Source organism: Apostichopus japonicus, chromosome 12 (assembly GCF_037975245.1).
Source record: "Apostichopus japonicus isolate 1M-3 chromosome 12, ASM3797524v1, whole genome shotgun sequence".
NCBI lineage: Eukaryota > Metazoa > Echinodermata > Holothuroidea > Aspidochirotida > Stichopodidae > Apostichopus > Apostichopus japonicus.
Window position 1 is genome coordinate 28,144,571 of NC_092572.1, and position 17,675 is coordinate 28,162,245.

The 17,675-nt window shown below is 37.1% G+C and overlaps 2 protein-coding genes across 13 annotated transcripts in view; one reads left to right on the plus strand and one right to left on the minus strand.

Moving 5' to 3' along the window:
* Positions 1-670, minus strand: part of LOC139977171 (uncharacterized) — a 66,506-nt gene extending 65,836 nt beyond the window's left edge. For 7 of the 11 annotated variants that reach the window (XM_071986395.1, XM_071986394.1, XM_071986388.1 and 4 more), the window contains exon 1: positions 257-651. The gene's annotated coding sequence lies outside the window, so the exon portion shown is untranslated. Of the gene's footprint in view, positions 1-256 lie in introns of all 11 variants that reach the window. The other 4 variants (XM_071986397.1, XM_071986398.1, XM_071986396.1 and 1 more) reach the window with 3 other exon arrangements.
* Positions 671-2,960: 2,290 nt separating this feature from the next.
* Positions 2,961-17,632, plus strand: LOC139977188 (uncharacterized). Of its 2 annotated transcripts, none has more exons than XM_071986427.1 (8): positions 2,961-4,281; positions 6,106-6,231; positions 6,927-7,165; positions 7,799-7,880; positions 10,298-10,444; positions 11,635-11,691; positions 13,380-13,445; positions 14,824-17,632. In XM_071986427.1, exons 1-8 carry the CDS (start codon positions 4,101-4,103, stop codon positions 15,870-15,872), a joined length of 1,947 nt encoding a protein of 648 aa, XP_071842528.1. In that variant the 5' UTR covers positions 2,961-4,100; the 3' UTR covers positions 15,873-17,632. The 2 variants fall into 2 exon arrangements, with proteins under 2 accessions (XP_071842528.1, XP_071842529.1); XM_071986428.1 differs by having other exon boundaries at positions 2,964-3,194; positions 14,824-17,567.
* The last annotated feature ends 43 nt before the right edge of the window (positions 17,633-17,675 follow it).

The window sequence follows — 17,675 nt, forward strand, 5'->3', positions numbered from 1 at the left end:
ATCACGTTTCATTACTGAACTGTCTGCATTTTGTAGCGACACGAACAAAACGTCACTTGCAAGCAACAGAAAGTTAACTTTTTTTCAGATGGCCGCACGCGGTTTGGGGGGAGTCTCCAATGCCTTTAAGCTTATGTACATGTCACGGTATACCCGCTACCGGAGTAACGCTACCTTCTAAACCATAGCCATTGACAAATATAATACTAATAACTGGGTGTTCTGATGTTATACACACAGTAAGGGTAACACTTACATTGAAAGCCACTCTAATTCACTTGCGTGATATTGCCGTGTGAACCAAGGATCCTTTGAATCCTTCTTCGTCAACTTAAAACACACCCGAGCTGAAAATGATCACGAATAGTACCTTGATGTAACCCGAAGAGGAGGAAGTTACCCCAATGTAGTAAGAACGACGTTATGGAAATACGATAAATAGAAATGAGTCGTGAGAGTTGCAATATGAAAGCAGATTATTACACTGAACAACACTGTACATATCAATACTGATCGCGTGACTGATAAACAACGCCCACTGTCACACGTCTGAGACTGTAATTTGAGCTCCACAGTTGGGTTCAAAGGTTCATTTGTACACGTACACGGAAACTAGCAGATTTATGGTATGTATCTTCAAGTCAACTAGTGTAGATTTTCCTTTCCTGTGTTTCCCTTTCAATATTCAGTTTCACAGTAGAATGGATATATGATATTCATTGTGTAGCCACACGACTATGGCAAGCCATATGGGACAAACACCGTATAATATATCCGCGTACTAATTCGAATATATACACCTCTGGAAATCGCTTTCCTACCGCTTCTTGGATTGTATATCGAATGAAACTGTGGCGTGATGCCTGGTTACACGGCATGTACTGTACTGTGGCTTCTGACTGGCGCCTCCAACAAAGAAATTTCCAAATAGGGATCGCCACCAACTAATGGCTGGTTAACTCAGTTGTTAGAGCGCTGGGTTTGTAACCCAGAGGTCATTGATTCGAACCCCGTTCTAGCCAAACATGTTTTTGCTCTCTTCCATTAATAAGTAAAACATTAGTAAAACATAAGTAAGACGTGGAGTGTTAGCTCAGTGGTTAACGCCGGTGCCTTTCAATCATAAGGTCCCGAGTTCGACTCACTCCAAGATTAATGTATGTTGTCCAGTTATAGCCAAAAGAATTGTACAATGTTTCATCTTTGATGGATTTTGAAGGAAGTTGCAGCTATTTTCATGATTTCGAATGCCTATTAGAGTGATTAGGACAATGTTGTTCATAGGTGTCCGTCGACCTTTAAGCTCAGCCATGGGAATATTCTTTAAGTAGAGTCCTGGATTGACATTAGTAAATTATATTATGATTGAAAGCAACCGGTTAACGGTCAGCTTGCGGCTTTGATAAGCCAATGATGGCTTCTTCGCGAGTTTCTGCTTACAGGAGGATCTACAATACATACATACATACATACATACATACATACATACATACATACATACATACATACATACACACACACACACACACACACACACACACACACACACACACACACACACACACACACACACACACACACACACACACACACACACACACACACACACACACACACACACACACACACACACACACACACACACACACACACACACACACACACACACACACACACACACACACACACACACACATACATACATACATACATACATACATACATACATACATACATACATACATACATACATACATACATACATACATACATACATACATACATACATACATACATACATACATACATACATACATATATCAGGTTTAAGCGTGAAGTTCTTGGAGCGTTGTTATTAGTGGTCAACATCTATTCAGATGGGAAACGGTAAACTCTTTTCGAGACTTTTGCAATACATGTATTGTCAAAGTGTGAAGTAGTAGGTTCATTGTTAACAGTTTTAATGAGAGAAGTTGTTATTGAGAAGTTACCTTTAATTATTTCAGAAAAAGTTAGACAACCGTATTTCCTCTACATCATTATAGAGCGGTGATGAAGTGTGTTCATGGTTCGCTATTTGAATCAAGTTTCTTACCGTTACACTATTTTGGTTGTGACTTAACCACACTAGTTATTGATGATACAATTTGAATGAGGTATTGTAGGTAGATATTGAAAAATGATGTTTTTGCTAAAGATAATGATCAAACTTGGTCCAAAGCTATTCCAGAGGCTCAATCTCTATATTCGTCTCTGCCCGGTTCAATTGTTTCTTGGACGCCCTCATTTAATCGTACTGCGTGTATATTTGTCAACATCCGTTGAAACTTTGTATTAAAATTATGCGTTCCGAAGTCAAGTAGCGTTTCACAGGCGCGTAGCCAAGGGGGGTGGGGCGAAGGGGGCAGCCGCCTCCCCCATTGAGCATATTTTTTTAAATTTTTTGTTAATGTTTTTATGATATCGCTAGTAATTTCAAAAGAGAAAATTCAAAGATGCAACTTACAAGGCCTGGGAAGTGCCATTTCCAGCGATCTAAGAGGCATTTTCAGCCAAACTTTTCTTGTACGCTTCGCGCCAGCTCATGGTGGCGCTACGCTTAGATAGTTTTCAATGCCGTATCTACGGCTCTGATAGTTTGCTTACATTTTCGCCCCTCCCTTGGCAAATTCCTGGCTACGCGCCTGGCGATTCATGATGTCTAAAATAGAACAACAACGCTGTACATATGTTACATGTTATTTTGCAAGTAATTAAAGAGTTATTGTTGCTATGCTGCTTACTTATATATTGTATACATCTACGTTTATGCTCTAAGTATGATTAATATTGTAACGGAAATGTATCCCTTTAAGTAAATTGTTATTGTAATATTTTCGTTTAGGATTGAGCTTTCCCTCAGTTCTACCCGTCGATGGCCTCTCTCCCAAAATATGTGACCCTCAGTTCTACCCGTCGATGGGCCCCTCTCTCAAAACATGTGTAGAGCTTTTGCGAGTTGCAGGTGGGGACAGCCAATGAAAATCGTACCCCTGTTTTGTTTGTAAACTTTGCTGAATCAGCACCCGAATTTTGAGATGTTCCCCTTGTTAGTGGTAGCGCAGATTGTTTTCTTAGTTTGAGCTCACCACGCTCACGAGGTATTCCGAGATTGGCCTCTGACAGAGAGAGAACCGAGAGAACGCCTATTTTCTGTAAGTTGCTACCACTTAACTGGTATATTTATTCTATCACACGATTATGTGCTTGGCATGACTCCTAGGTTTAATTGTTTGTCTTAGGAAAGATAAAATCGGGTATCTTTGGGGCGACAGGGGATATTGTTCGTACACCTAGGGAATTCTAAGAAAACTATCGTTGCGCTAAGTATTTTAAGTAACAAGAAACGAGGGTGTATTTTTAAGACATCATATTTGTTGTCACTTTCTATAGGGGGTTCGATAATTGTAATTTCGACTTCACTAGGAGGCTCAACAAACGCTAGTATTATCCTTCATCTGTAAATACATTTACCCACGTACTGGTTCGGTTGTGATCTCGAAAAGAGATATTTTATTTAGTAATATAAACTGGTTAAGTCTTTAAGCTTGTTGTTGAGTACGTATGGCAAGCCGTTTTACTTTTTATTCGATATTTGATGATATCATCAAATATTTGCTGATATCGGCAAATGAATTGGTGATATCAGCAATTGAATTGTTGATATCAGCAAATCATTTGCTGATATCAACAATTCCAACATATCACTAATTAATTGGTGATATGAGGTACCGAATTGCTGATATCATTAAATGATTTGCTGATATCATTAAATGATTTGCTGATATCAGTAATTGAATTGGCGATATGTTGGAATTGCTGATATCAACAATTCATTTGCTGATATCAACAATTCATTTGCTGATATCAGTAATTCAAGCGTATCGAGCCAACGTCTACAAAAAGGAATTGGAAACGAGCGCTAAAAACAAAACCCATCCACACAAACCCCGCTAATTCTGAAGTAATGGCCGTATACATGGTACAAACATTTTAAGCTACATCGGCTATAGCCTAGATATACATGTGTGACATGTGCACTGCATCGTATAAATTGCAAGATGGAAGAAGCCGGTCCAAGTTCCAATCTCGGTTCACAGCGAACCGTCCATAACCTAGTCGGAAGAGCAAGACCAGCTATTGCCGGGTCTAGTTCGGAAGCAGAGAATGATAACGATTTCGATGTTGTCCGACAGACTTTCCGATCTTTTCGGAGACGTCGCGATACAGAAGAGAGCTTGCGTAAGTCTGACTCTGACGTTAGCCTAATTGGGTCCCCTGCTTTTTGTGTTTTAACATTAGACTTAGGCTAGGACTAATACTAGTAACGCGGTACTAATTTAGAATCCGTACCATTCGACCCTACTTCCTAACCCGGTACTAATTTAGAATCCGTACCAATCGACCCTACTAAGTAACCCCTAACCCTATTCCCTTCTTCCTTACCCTACTCACTAACCCCTTACCATATTACTTACTTCCTAACCCTAATTCCTACTTACCCTACTCCTTAACCCTACTTTCTAACCCCTAACCTTATTCTGCCTATTCGAATTAAGCTTTACCATTCATATGGTACGGATTCTATAGTTAGGCCCTAACCCCTAACCCTATTCCCTTCTTCCTAACCCTACTCCCTGACCCCTAACAGTAACACTTTAGTTTCCAATTTCTTGACTTTTTTTCTTGAATGTCTGTTTGCCGAATAAAAAACATTTAGGATCCACAGACTGATTGGCCATGACAAATATAAGGCCTACTTCCTAACCCTAATTCCTAACCCCTAACCCTACTCGCTAGCCCTACTTCCTAACCCCTAATCTTATTTTGCCGATTCGAAGTAAGCTTTGCCATTCATATGGTACGGATTCTAAAGTAAGGCCAAGGCGGGAATTACTCACAGAAACTCCTTTTGTGTTTCTATTTTGTTAAAAATACAATAGGTCTAGCCTGGGGCAATATTATTCTATGCTAGTCCTACAGTGCTTTGTACAGTACTTAACCCAGGGCCCATGCTAGGCTATATGTTACAGACTACAGTACTTACACTAGGGGCTTGATGGCCTAGCCTGGTTTGGCCTAGCATAATAATTTAGTTAGGCCTAACACATTTGAAGCCTACTTCGGCCTAACACCAGGTGTTAATATAATAAGAGAATAACATGTAGGCTAATAAAAAGGCAAGGTTTAAAAAAAACGTTTTAAGGGGAGAAAAGTGCTCCTCCCCTTTAAGAAATTTTGCCTTCAGAAGGGGGCTTAGATTCAAAATGGTTCTATCATTTTCATTTTCTCAAACTTGTACTGTATGTTTATGCACTAGAAATTACCATTTCTTGTGAAGAACCCAGAAATCAACATGTTTTGAGAAATTAAGCAAACTATATTTGGAAATAAAGAAAATGTGAACAATTTTCTTCTTATTATAAATGTTTTAACTGACCCCTTTGTTAATTTAAAATCAGTACATTTAAAGATGTACTGCATCTTCTGCCAACCATAAACCTAAAAAGTAGCGGATCCAGGGTTTGGAGGAAGGGGAACCAGTCATGAAGGCAAATCCCTCACATGGGAGCATTGGAGAAAGGTGCGCCTATGACAGGGGGGGGGGGGGACTGGGGCAGAATATAAGCAGCTTTTGTTTGCAATTTTGACGGCCTTAGAATCATAATCAATACAATTTATCAGCAAATGGCAGCAATAATTGCCAAAAATAATGACTTAAATATAATAATAAATAAATACCATATATTAAAGTGCTGTTATCATGAAATAAAACATGCTCAATAGCACTGTACAAAGAACCAAAACCTGGAATATAAAATTACCAAACATGGTGAACATGCCTTCAAATTTTTGGAAAATACAGAGGCTGTGGCTGGTTGAACCCCCACATAAATCTGCACCCATTAAGGATGGGGGGTTGGTGCTGATGTTGGTTTTAAAGTCATATCCTAGACACTGTCGAAGCTGACAAACTTTGTCCTATCATTCATTGACTCCATTCATAGGGCAGTTTTTAGTAACACAAAAACATAAAGATTTTTTTCCCTTTTCTTTATAATTCAGGGTCTTCAAAGAGGGGTAGACAATTTCGAGTGGAATGGAAGGGGACTCCTTTTCTTTTGAGAAGGTCCAATCCAGACTACTTTCCATCACCTGCGGAATGTAGATTTTTGAAGGAGCAACACTTTGGTGAGAAGATCTTATTTTCTTATATGAACCAGGCTTTTGACTTTTATTAAGTTAGAATCAAAAGATGGACATAGTTACTGAGTGAAATGAGTATTGTAATCGATGTATGGCACTGAATTACTAAACATCTTACAGTACATCGATCCATCTTTTGCCAGTCCTTATCGTGTTGAAATACTATCATACATAGAGTTATACTGTCCAAAAATGTATGATGGTGTGATGTACTTTGTCTGTGTAGTACTAAAGAACTGGTCAAAATGCGAGTTCGGAAGCATGTTGATTATTTATTCATGGCACATGGCTCAAATTAGCCTCACTTAGCATTACTATATAATCTGCACTTCTCTTAATTACCCAATGTACGTAGCAGGCTAGTGCATTCTCAGTTACACCAGTTGTTTAAATCTTCAGTGTCCCTTTAATGTAACCACCATCCTGTGGTAGTCCTGCACGATACATACTTACCCAGATACTGTAGGGACCACGAGCAGTCATCATAGCATGAGTGCGTGTGTTTGAGACACTAGCTTGTATCAAACACTTAGCCGGCAAAATGGGAAATAATTATCTCAGCAAAATTTGCACTGTTTAATGACACAGTATCCCTTTCCCGCAGCTGTATATGAGAAATATATTAGCAAACACGATAGACTGATACATTTACTGTATGTGCGTTGTGTCTTTTACTCTAGGCACCCCAGATACTCCATTTGAACCATTTAACCGCAACTGGAGTATCGAGATGCTCAAGACAAAAATTTCAGAATTATACCCCGAGAAGTCTCTTGGGGTTATCGGCTTCAAATTTGGCAGGTGTGACAAAGGGAAGAAAATTCATCTAGTTGAGCCGGCAAATGTAAGGGAACTCGAGAAGGCAGTGGGGAGAGGGAAACTTGTAGTCATTCCTAACAATGACATTGGACTTACTTCGGTAAGTGTAAGACGTATTGGGCATTGAATGAACATATACATGTGCAAGTTTCAGTGTGATCAGTTGTTCTGTGTTTTCATTTTAGCTTAATCTTTCCTTAAATTTCTAGTATGTCTATAATTAACTGGTAATATTAATATATGTCAATAGACTTAAAAGGGCCTTTGTTCGAATGCGTCCAGCAAGTGCAGAAATTTCAATTGGTAATACTTCAGTTGATGATATCATAACTTAATTTAAGGTACAGTATACATGAGTTTGTAGAAGATATCTTTGAGTTCTAGGTAAACAATACAATGAAATAATACAATGACAGTATGCTACCGTAAGTGCACTCTTTCTAAGACTGTGTTATCATACTGTACTTTAAGTTTTAATTGAACATCCGGGAATTATCAACCACATTCTAGGATTGATGGATACAATTCACTGTTAAAATTACTCAATGATTTATTTAGAAAATCATTCATTGCAATCACAATTTCCAAATTTTACTTTTTTCCTTTTTGTGTTAAAATGTTGCAATTCGTTCACCATAAGCCTTTGTGTTTACAGTACCTCATATTTTTTCATAATTTGTTTTTAGTAATTTTTATAAATGTTGTACAGTACCTATTACATTGTTTCTTACAGATTGAAAGTAGCAATAGACTGGAAGAATCTGGAACTCCAACTGTCACCTTTACTACACAGGATGGACAAAGAAGATCATCAGGTAAGCAAGTGATATCTTTTTTGGTTGCAACTATATGATTCACCTATCCATTGCAATTGACCTGAAGCTAGACTAGCAATACTGTCGCCAATATAAGTCATGTAACACTTCTATCGCCGTAGTTCACTAACCTAACCATGGCCTAAGAGTCAATGGTCATGATCTGCTTTAAAGAGTCACATAAGATCCAACCATAGACGTCAAGTGGTTCTCTGCCTTTGCAACATGATGCACAATATTGTTCCGGTTCTTTTAAGGATCAGGGATATTGCATTAGGCAGGGCATCATGAGGAGACAAGAATATTGGACTCTGGATATAACGTTAAAGGGTACTGTAGATGCAGTCACCACAATTTACCTACAGTAGGTATATCCTTGTAACCTAATACATGTACGCTATGTTTCTTTTCTATCATGTCACGTGACAATATTTTTGTTACTGGATCGCTAAATTCATGCAGGATAAATACCTTGGTTTACCTTAAAGATAAAAGTGACAATTCCACATTCAAGAAAAGATAAGATTTTCTTAGTAAATGCTTTTAATGGTTTTCTGTTTACACATCCGAAAGAATGGAGTCAATTTGATGTCCTGAAGTGTTGTAAAATACCGCTTAAACTTGTCATTTTCTTGTTAAAAAAATGAGCATTTTGCGAAAAGCAGTATGGTGATCATGTGGTCTAAATCAACCTGTGACGAGACAGAGGGTTTGATGGACAGCTTATGTCCGTTTATGACCAGGGTTGAAGGTTATGTGTTGCTGCCGTGCCACACCATGTGCGTGTATGTAGTCTAAAGGTGCCTGCAACTAAAATACAGGGCCCAAATGTTGATTTAGTCATGTGAAAAGAGGCAAGGCAAAAAGAGCTGGATAAAATTCAAGTAGGGTATTTTTAGAAACCGTAGCAATGATAGTTATTGTACATTGTACCGGGCCCTGAAGGGGGGGGGGGCAACCAAATGGTATCAATCATGAGAAAAGAGACAAGGATAATTCTTTTTGCGGTACACCTACAGTATTAGACATTTGGTATCCCAAAATACTAATTGCAGCAACTTTATATTGTACCGAGCCTGTGTAGGCAGCAATCAAAGAAAGGCCCTTCGGCCCACACATAATTCATTTATGTGAAAATGAGCAGGATAAATCTTTTAGTTGCATTGGACTCCTTGGACATTGGGGTATCCAAAAATACCAATTACAACAACTTTATGATGTAACAGGACCCATGCAGACAGCAGCCAGAAAGGGCCTGTGGCCCACACATGATATTTAATCATGTGAAAAGAGAGCAGGATGATTTTTTATTGGTGCTGGACCCTATGTTTTTTGGGTATACCCAAAAACCTATGACTGCAAATTTATCCTCTACCATGGCCCAGACAACCCCCCCTTCCCCCAAAAAGGCCCATACATTATTTAACCATTTGCAAAGACCCAAGGATAATTCTTGTAGTTGCATTGGACCCTTTACCCATTGGAGAAAACCAAAAATTGCCCATCTACAACTTTTATCTGTACCGTGACTCAGGCAACAGCCATAAAGGGCCCATGTCCCACATATGATTTGATTATGTTAACAGAGAGCAGGATAAGTCTTTTAGGGGTGTTGGCCTCATTAGTCATTGCCGTATTCAAAAATACCAACGACATCATTTTTTCCTGTAACAGGGCCCATGCAGCAACCTTAAAGGCCCAATTGCCCACACAGGAATTAATCATGTTAAAATAGACAAAGGGCCCGAAATTCTTATTTTTAGAAAAATTATTCTGATTTACCAATAATTCAACAGAAAATTCACCTCATTTTCGATTTTAACACATTCGTGAAGGATCAGTTTATTATCACTCCTGTTTTATGAGCAACATTTATCGTTGCTTATATGGTTAAGATTTTTGCTTGCTTGCTGCAACTCCATGGAGTTGCCGCCAGTGAACAAAATGCAATCTCTTGCTGAGAGGAAATCTTTGTAGAAACCATTGCAAAATTCTTTACATTAATTATCTGTTTATGTCATTTATTCTAGTGCTATTCAAGGTCATTGCATTGTTTGCAAATTCTTAAATTCATATAACTTATGGAGGCGCAAAATCAGTATTTTAGTCTCAATTTGTTTATACCTTTCCTGATGTCCTATTTGAAAAATTCAAAAAGTATGTTATTTGGTAGCATGTAAACTACAGTGGATGTAAGAATTGGAATTTTTTTTTCTGTCTCTATTTTTCTACTTTAAATATAGAATGTTTAACGTTCTGAAAGTCATGAAAAGTACCGTACTTGAAAAGGAAATTCAAGGAGCTTTGTTAGATTTAGCTGGTGTTTCAGAATACTGTTGGGAGACTTGTATACCCTTTGAGCTTGTAAAATACTAGTTATGTCTTATCTTCATTCCCTTTCTACTTGACATCAAAAGCACTCATGACAGCCTCAACATCAACATCACCTGCTAGAGTAACAACACCAACAGTACCTGCCACAGCTTTAGAACCAAATACCCCTACTTCAACAGCCACAGATACCGCTACCTCGCAGCCAGCTGGACCATCAACGATGGTGTTAGGTAGGTCTTAAATTTATTTAGAAGACACGGGGGGACTAAGGTACAAGTATGTAAACATTTTACTTGCTAAAGTATAGTTATCTTAAAATTGAACAAGGAAATGATGAATGTTTGTCATATATTATTTGAAAGTTTCCCTGGGTTAGACAGCAGTCAACCACACTATCCCACCCCACCCTCTCCCAAATGGTATTAATATACTGTACCTATGTGGGATTGTGGGCATCACCCAGCATCAAGTCTGAATATTTTCACAACTGCAAATTTGGGTGGTTGACATATACCCACTGATAGTGTTTTGGTTATATATTGTAATGTAACTGTCATTATGCCATGAGGGGAGAGCCACATCAGTTACTATTATTTGGTAAACAAGTAAGTTTAACAATCCTAATGAAAGTTTGTTTGGTGTGTTGATGTCTGGTGCAATTAGCAGAATCCTTTTGATTTTGTGGATATGATAAGTGGATAGGGCAGAATTAGTTATTATGTGATGTCAGTTACTCTGCAACAACATCTGATTTTAGTCACCTTCACTACAAAGTCATTGGAAGTAAGCGTTCAAGTAAATGAAGGATGTGGAATGTCCCAGTTATTTTAAAATTAAATGACAGATATATTGGTAAGACACAGTGCACAGTGAATTGCGGGTAACCCCAAAATTGAAATAACCGCATATTATAAATACAGCAGGTGTCATTGAGAACTGTCTCTATAAACAATAGGAATCATCTGTTCTTTCGGATACTGTTAGTCATTTTCTGTATTTAACAAAGAATTGAAGTGCTAATTGAGCAAAGACCTACTGCATTAACTAAGTTGGTATAATCTATAAAAAAAATATTGACAGTTTAAGCTGTTTATAAAAAATACCTTGTAATGACTTTTTTGTGTCGGTTCACCCTAAATTATTGTATGTAAAGTCTGTATAGTATATATTTGAACAGTGTTGGACAAAGTATGTGGTCTAGCACCGTGTTGTTTGTTTGAGTTCTTGATTTAAGTATGCCTTTTTTTCTCTTGAAAAATTATGTAACAGACAAAGTTGCAGTACATGTAGACTCAATCAATACTGGACTTAGTAATCCAACTTTCGTAAATCACTTCATTTCTTAGTAACATACTGCTTGGTGAATGCATTATATAGAAATAGTTTCCAGTTCATCAAATTGTCTCTACTTATTTCTTAGATGCCGCTGCTGACGATGAGTTACCAGATTTTGACTTGCAGTTTAATGTCATGTATGGTAAATATATTCATCCCTCATTTTCAAAATCTGCATCATTATCACATAATCAACTTCTACCTCATTATTTGTACACATATAAATGGTAACAAAGAACAGATGTGTATGCACAAATATATTGAGAAGGATACTATTACAGTTCTCATACTTGGTATGTAGATACCGCATTTTCATAAGAAAAACTCCCTTGACTTTGATGGCAGTTTAAGGTTATCTAAGGTCACCAGTGGTCAAACTTTCAAAACCTTGTGAACACATTATCTCAAGATACAGTAAGAAGCATGGATACTTTTCATATGTAGCATGTGGTTGTGTTGCATTAAGTAGGAGAACCCCATCATTTCTTTGTGAAGGCCAAAGGTCATCTCAGGTCATCAGAGGTCAGACTGTTAAAAAATCTGCCAAAAATATTTTGCCCTACAATTACCTTACTGAAATGTAACCCAATGCCTCTCTTGCATTCTGGTTGTTCCTCAAAGAAGGTTTAACTTTAAAATTAGTATTTATATTGCCCTTTCTAGGTGAGTAGATGACTCATGATGTTTTTCATGGAGGTAGGGATGCACTGGATATCTGGTCCGGCTGGACTATGTGACCAGACAGTAAACAATATCCATGTCTGTGTCCGGCTAGATCTTTCATGAAATACGATCGAATCTTTCACAGATTCTGGGCAGAATTAATTCTTAGAAGGTGGTGGTACTGTAGTTTCATAAATACATGTATCATCTTTCCCCATTGTTTTTTTTTTAAATGTGTATTACATAATAAGAGATTGTCCAAGGTATGGTAGGTTAGGTGTTCATTTCACTTTTAATGTAAGTTGATTGTGGTTTCTTAAAATTTAGACAAGTTAAAAATTATTCACATCTAAAATTACCAGAACTGACAGTGAAGGCAATTTCAAAGTTAGTCTATCCCCAGTTATCACACACAGAAAAGTATTAAAATGTTGTTGTTGATTAATCATTTGAATGGATGAACAGCCACATTGATGTCACTGGAAACAACCATTCAGAACATGTTTCCATTAAAATACTCAAGCAAAGTAATTTATTTTGCTGTTGTTCAAAAGCCTCAAATATGTGATTTTGAAGATTTTTACATCTTTTCACCATGAAATTTGACATTTTGCTTTGGAACCAAGTAATGTTCTGGATTTTTCCAGACCCTACATACAGTTATCACACCAAAAAGCTTCATTAATTTTCCAGTGCCTCATTTTGTGTGATTCTTTTTGGAGATAAAGCTGAGGTACAACAAATTTTATAATATGATTATCCACCAAAGTAAGCTGGGAGCAAAATGCATGCACTGACAGGGTGTCCACACAGTAGGGAAAAAAGGTAAAGTCTGGAATTTTTGTACGATCTTGAAAGTCCATGAATTGTGTAATATAGGTCTGGAAAAAATGCCATATGGTCTTGAAAATTAAAAACTTACACTTAAGGTACTTGAGATCATGTTGGTATGTGTGTCCAGTGTCCACAGTGTCTAAATGCATTAAATCAAGTTTGCAGTTTTATTTCTTCCCAACATAAAGCTTTCTTATTCAGTCTTAAAAATGGCCATTCTGGTCTTGATAAAGTCTTGAATTTCAGTATCTCGAAAGTGTGGTATCCCTGTAAAGAACTTTACTGCTAGGATTTTACCATACATAATGAGCATTTTTTAAAAATTTTTTTAAGATCCATTTGATACAGATCCTCCTCCTAAAAGTGGAACAAATGAGATGGAACAGGACGTAAAGCAAGGTACAGACAGATTAAAAGTTTTTCACTGAGTTTGGCTTTTGATTACAGTGGCAAGATTTGGTATCATAACAATCTGTATCTGAGTACAGGCCGAAGTATGTAGGTATTTGAGAAGATTATGGAGAGGTTTTTCTATGTGTTGTGTACAAATAGACTGCTGTTCTTGTGTCAAAGGTCATGATAGGTCAAGGCAGGTTAGAATGCAATTCACAATAAATTGTCTCAGTCTATTGAAAAAGAAGCTATAATCAAGTATGTATTTTATAAACATACTTGAGCCATTTGATCTGGGTGTATCATATATGTACTTTTACAACAAGATTAGTTAAAGTATGCAATTCCAAAGATATTTTTCTGATGGATCTGCTACTGAGGCCAGCTACTACTAGAATCTTCGGTGTACCCCAGTATATTGACCTTACATATGAACTGTATGGAACAGAGAACTACTGCTGTTCACAAAATAGATGCAGTACCAAGTGATGAACTGTGGATGGCCTAAAAATAACATGAAAAGAGGATTTAACATCTGACTTCATAGCTCCGTTGGCAAAGCAAGCATAGAAAGTGGGAGGTCCCGAGTTTGAAATATATTAGAGTCATTTTACTTTCACCACTTCCATACTTTTGGTGTTATGTACAGTATATATAGCATTACATATACTAACAATAATCACAGTGTAGCAGTGTAACTCCTAAAGTCTGTTGCACACCTCATTGACATTGACATCATTTATTTCCATCATCAATTAAATACAATAATGTTGAGCGTAACATTTTTAAGCTCACAGAAAGCACAATACAATATAGAGACAACATTCAAGATTAAATGGAAATGGAGAAAAAAGAAGCAAAATGCTTATAAATACTTTCCCCAAACCTAAAGTAACACATCTCAATTCAACAGTCACATGCATGATAGCAGTGTGCATGTCTTCACTATGGAGACCACCTCAGTGAAGCCTGTATTAAGTGACATTATAAATGCCATAAAATATGTTGATTCTGCTCGTCTGACAGATTGCCATTTTACTGTGGTTTTAGCAATGAGCAGTGTTTTGTATATTATCCAGTCAGGATACTTGAATGTACTGTATGTATGTTACTTTTCAAATGAGGAAAAACTATGGAAGAAAAGCATGTAAGTAGCTCAGAAAGTCAACTACATGCATAGAAGTCAGTTACAGGTTTGGCAGCAGCCAGTCACATTCGTATGATCATTGGATTTGACAGAAAACTAGGTCAGGATAAGAAAATCATGAATCTGAAGGTTATATTGAGTTTACATCTTGTCGAATATGGGCTGGCTCATTTTTCAGTGAGTTACATTGACTGATTTGCATTGTAATTTATCTATGGTTTTTTGTAATCTTTGCAGCTTTCTTAGAGTTGAACATGAGTCTGTCTGGAGAAGTGGAGGTCACAATTAAGCGTGAAGAGGTGGTTGACTGTCTCTTTAACATTCACACTAATCCTGAGATTTGTAAACAAAAGATGAAAGTTTGCTTCGAAGGGGAGTCTGGAGATGATTTTGGTGGCCTTACAAAGGAGGCTCTCACCCTTTTCTGGAACAACGTAACAAAGGAATTCTTCACTGGTGAACATATCACTGTACCTGGCCTGCCACTTCACCGCCTTCGCAAAGAGGAGTGGAAGTTCCGATCGCTTGGCAGGATTTTGACTCATACTGTTGCATTAACAGGTGCATTACCCTGTCGACTTTCCCAGTCAGGAATTATTGCTATGGTGTTTGACAGTGGTGTAAATCCAGAGTATCTCTGGAAGGACTGCCTCATGTTTGTTTCACCTGCAGAAAATGTTTTAATTTACAAGGCTTTAAATGACTTTGCCTCACTGACACCTACCTTGTTGGATCGCCTTACTACATTTTTCAGTGTAAATGGCTTACTTGAAGTGCCAAAAAGAGATGAAATAAGAGACCAACTTTTGGCAATTGCAACAGAGAAGCTGGTGAAGTCTCCAAGCCGTTTCTACGCTCTGATGAGGGAAGGCATTCCAGAAGCACACCTCGGTCTGTTCTGGCGTCATCTTTCTCTGGAACACGTGTCGTACATAATGGACTCACAGAGACCTACTCCATCAAGAGTTGTAGAAGCTCTTCGTACCGCTGATGACTTGAGACCTCAAGAAGAGTGTGTATTATATTTCTTAACGGAGTATATACGATCACATGACACTGATGATCTTCTTAACTTTTTACTGTTTGCAACTGCATCAATCCACCTGCCAGAAGGAGGAATAACAGTGTCTTTTGTTGCCACCTCAGGACTGCTGCGCAGGCCAGTGGCACATACTTGCTCCAACACACTGGAAATCAGCACAGCATACAACAGCAGCCAAGAATTTAAACGGGAAATGAATTTGTATTTAAGAGATAAGTATTCCTACCAATTCACACTTCCATAAACAGTCTCCCTTTCCGTATTTCTTTGTTCATGTACGTGTTGAATTTTTTATTACATTTAATTCAGGGTTGCCATGCACTAGCCATCACCTTAAGTTTTTAATGTTTCCTACATTCCATCCATTTCTGGCAACTATTTTTGCATACACTATTTTGATACTTTGACATTTTGTAGTAGCCATTTGTTTAAATTTTAGATTCACTTGTAGACGTCAATTCTTGCCCTGTTGTTTATTGATACATGTGTATTATAAAGTAAATGCTTAAAGGGTGCCAAATAAGTCAAGTCTAAATGCTTTATTTTCACAAAGATGCAGAGGGGTTCCAAGTGACATTTCAAGATTAACTTTTCTTAAATCAATTTCACATTAATATATCAGTGTTTTATTCTTCCCAATTATTGATAAGTATCTGGTCTTTCCTTATCGTTTTTCTGTTTAGATCTAAGGACAATTTAACATAGCTTCCGTTTAAGAATAATGTGCTTACAACTCAAATAGACAGGAGCAACTCACAAATGTGCTGAATTTATAAAAAAAAAAAAAGGTCTCAACAAAAGACAAGTTGCAAACTTGGTGACCTGATGTAGATGAGCTATGTAATGACCCAAGAAGTCATTAACATCTACCTGGTAGTAAAGCCTCTCCTTTTTCAGCTTCAGTTTATGTTTGTAATGTCACTTTAGGTATTAGCACGTATGTTATGAGAAATCTTATACATCTTCTTTACTTTCTTATCAATTACCATTGCTCTTTTATTTTAGTGCTGTTCCATTTAACTGCAAGGATCACTCTCATAGTCAAGGTAATCTCTATAACAAAGATTCTTGTATAAGCATTAATTATATTTCAGTAAGAACATTGTTTTCATAAAGACGAGATGGACACAGACAGCTGTTATCACAGAGCAATATATTCCACCAACACAGTGATAGTGTTGTTTTGTTCATACCGCAGACTCTCATTTCATTCAACGTGAATTGATCTGTATTAGTTTGAACTTAATAATCTTTTTGTACTTTGACTTTAAATATGATACTTGACATTTTCTATCAAAGTTGCATTGGCTGACCCAAATGGATATTACCAATGAAATACCTCTAACTGACATACATGATCCTTTAATATTTTACAAAATGTGTGGGTTGTGGTTATACTTTTGAATAGTCCACATACCTTTAAGTACCATTGCATACTGATTAACTATGAACGTTACCTGTACCTCTTAATCTCTTTTGGACGTGTCTCCAGCTGCTTTTTACAATCAGTTGCATGTAAAGACATACTTCATATTTCATTTAGGACAAACCTTGTCATGATACCATTACAGAAATATCTTGTTTTCAGGCCCTTACCAAAAGTTTATATTCCAACTTGCCAAAATATTGAAGTATGATCGGTGCATATCAGGCTCACATTAGCCTTATGAAAGTCACTATTAAGTACCTTAATCCATCAAAAATAAGAACAAGCAAAACTACGCACATAATTTCAGCAAATGTATTCTGCCTTACTCATGATTTTTAGCTTTGCCTTTCTAATATATGAATTTCACATATTATGTAAAGTATCAGCAGTGATGTAATATCCTTTTTTGGTAACTTTGTGTGCTATCGGTGTTTTCTTGCCTTTATAATAAATTTTGTTTTTAATAGAGACAAACTTTTTTATCTTTCTCATCATATGTCGTGCAGGTTTGCAAATCATTTTAGTGACAACTTTTTGATTTGATTGAAGAGAGCAAACCAATAAGTCAGAATTTGAGAAACACTACTTAAACTGGCTGTGGGCTGAACAAGTTACATT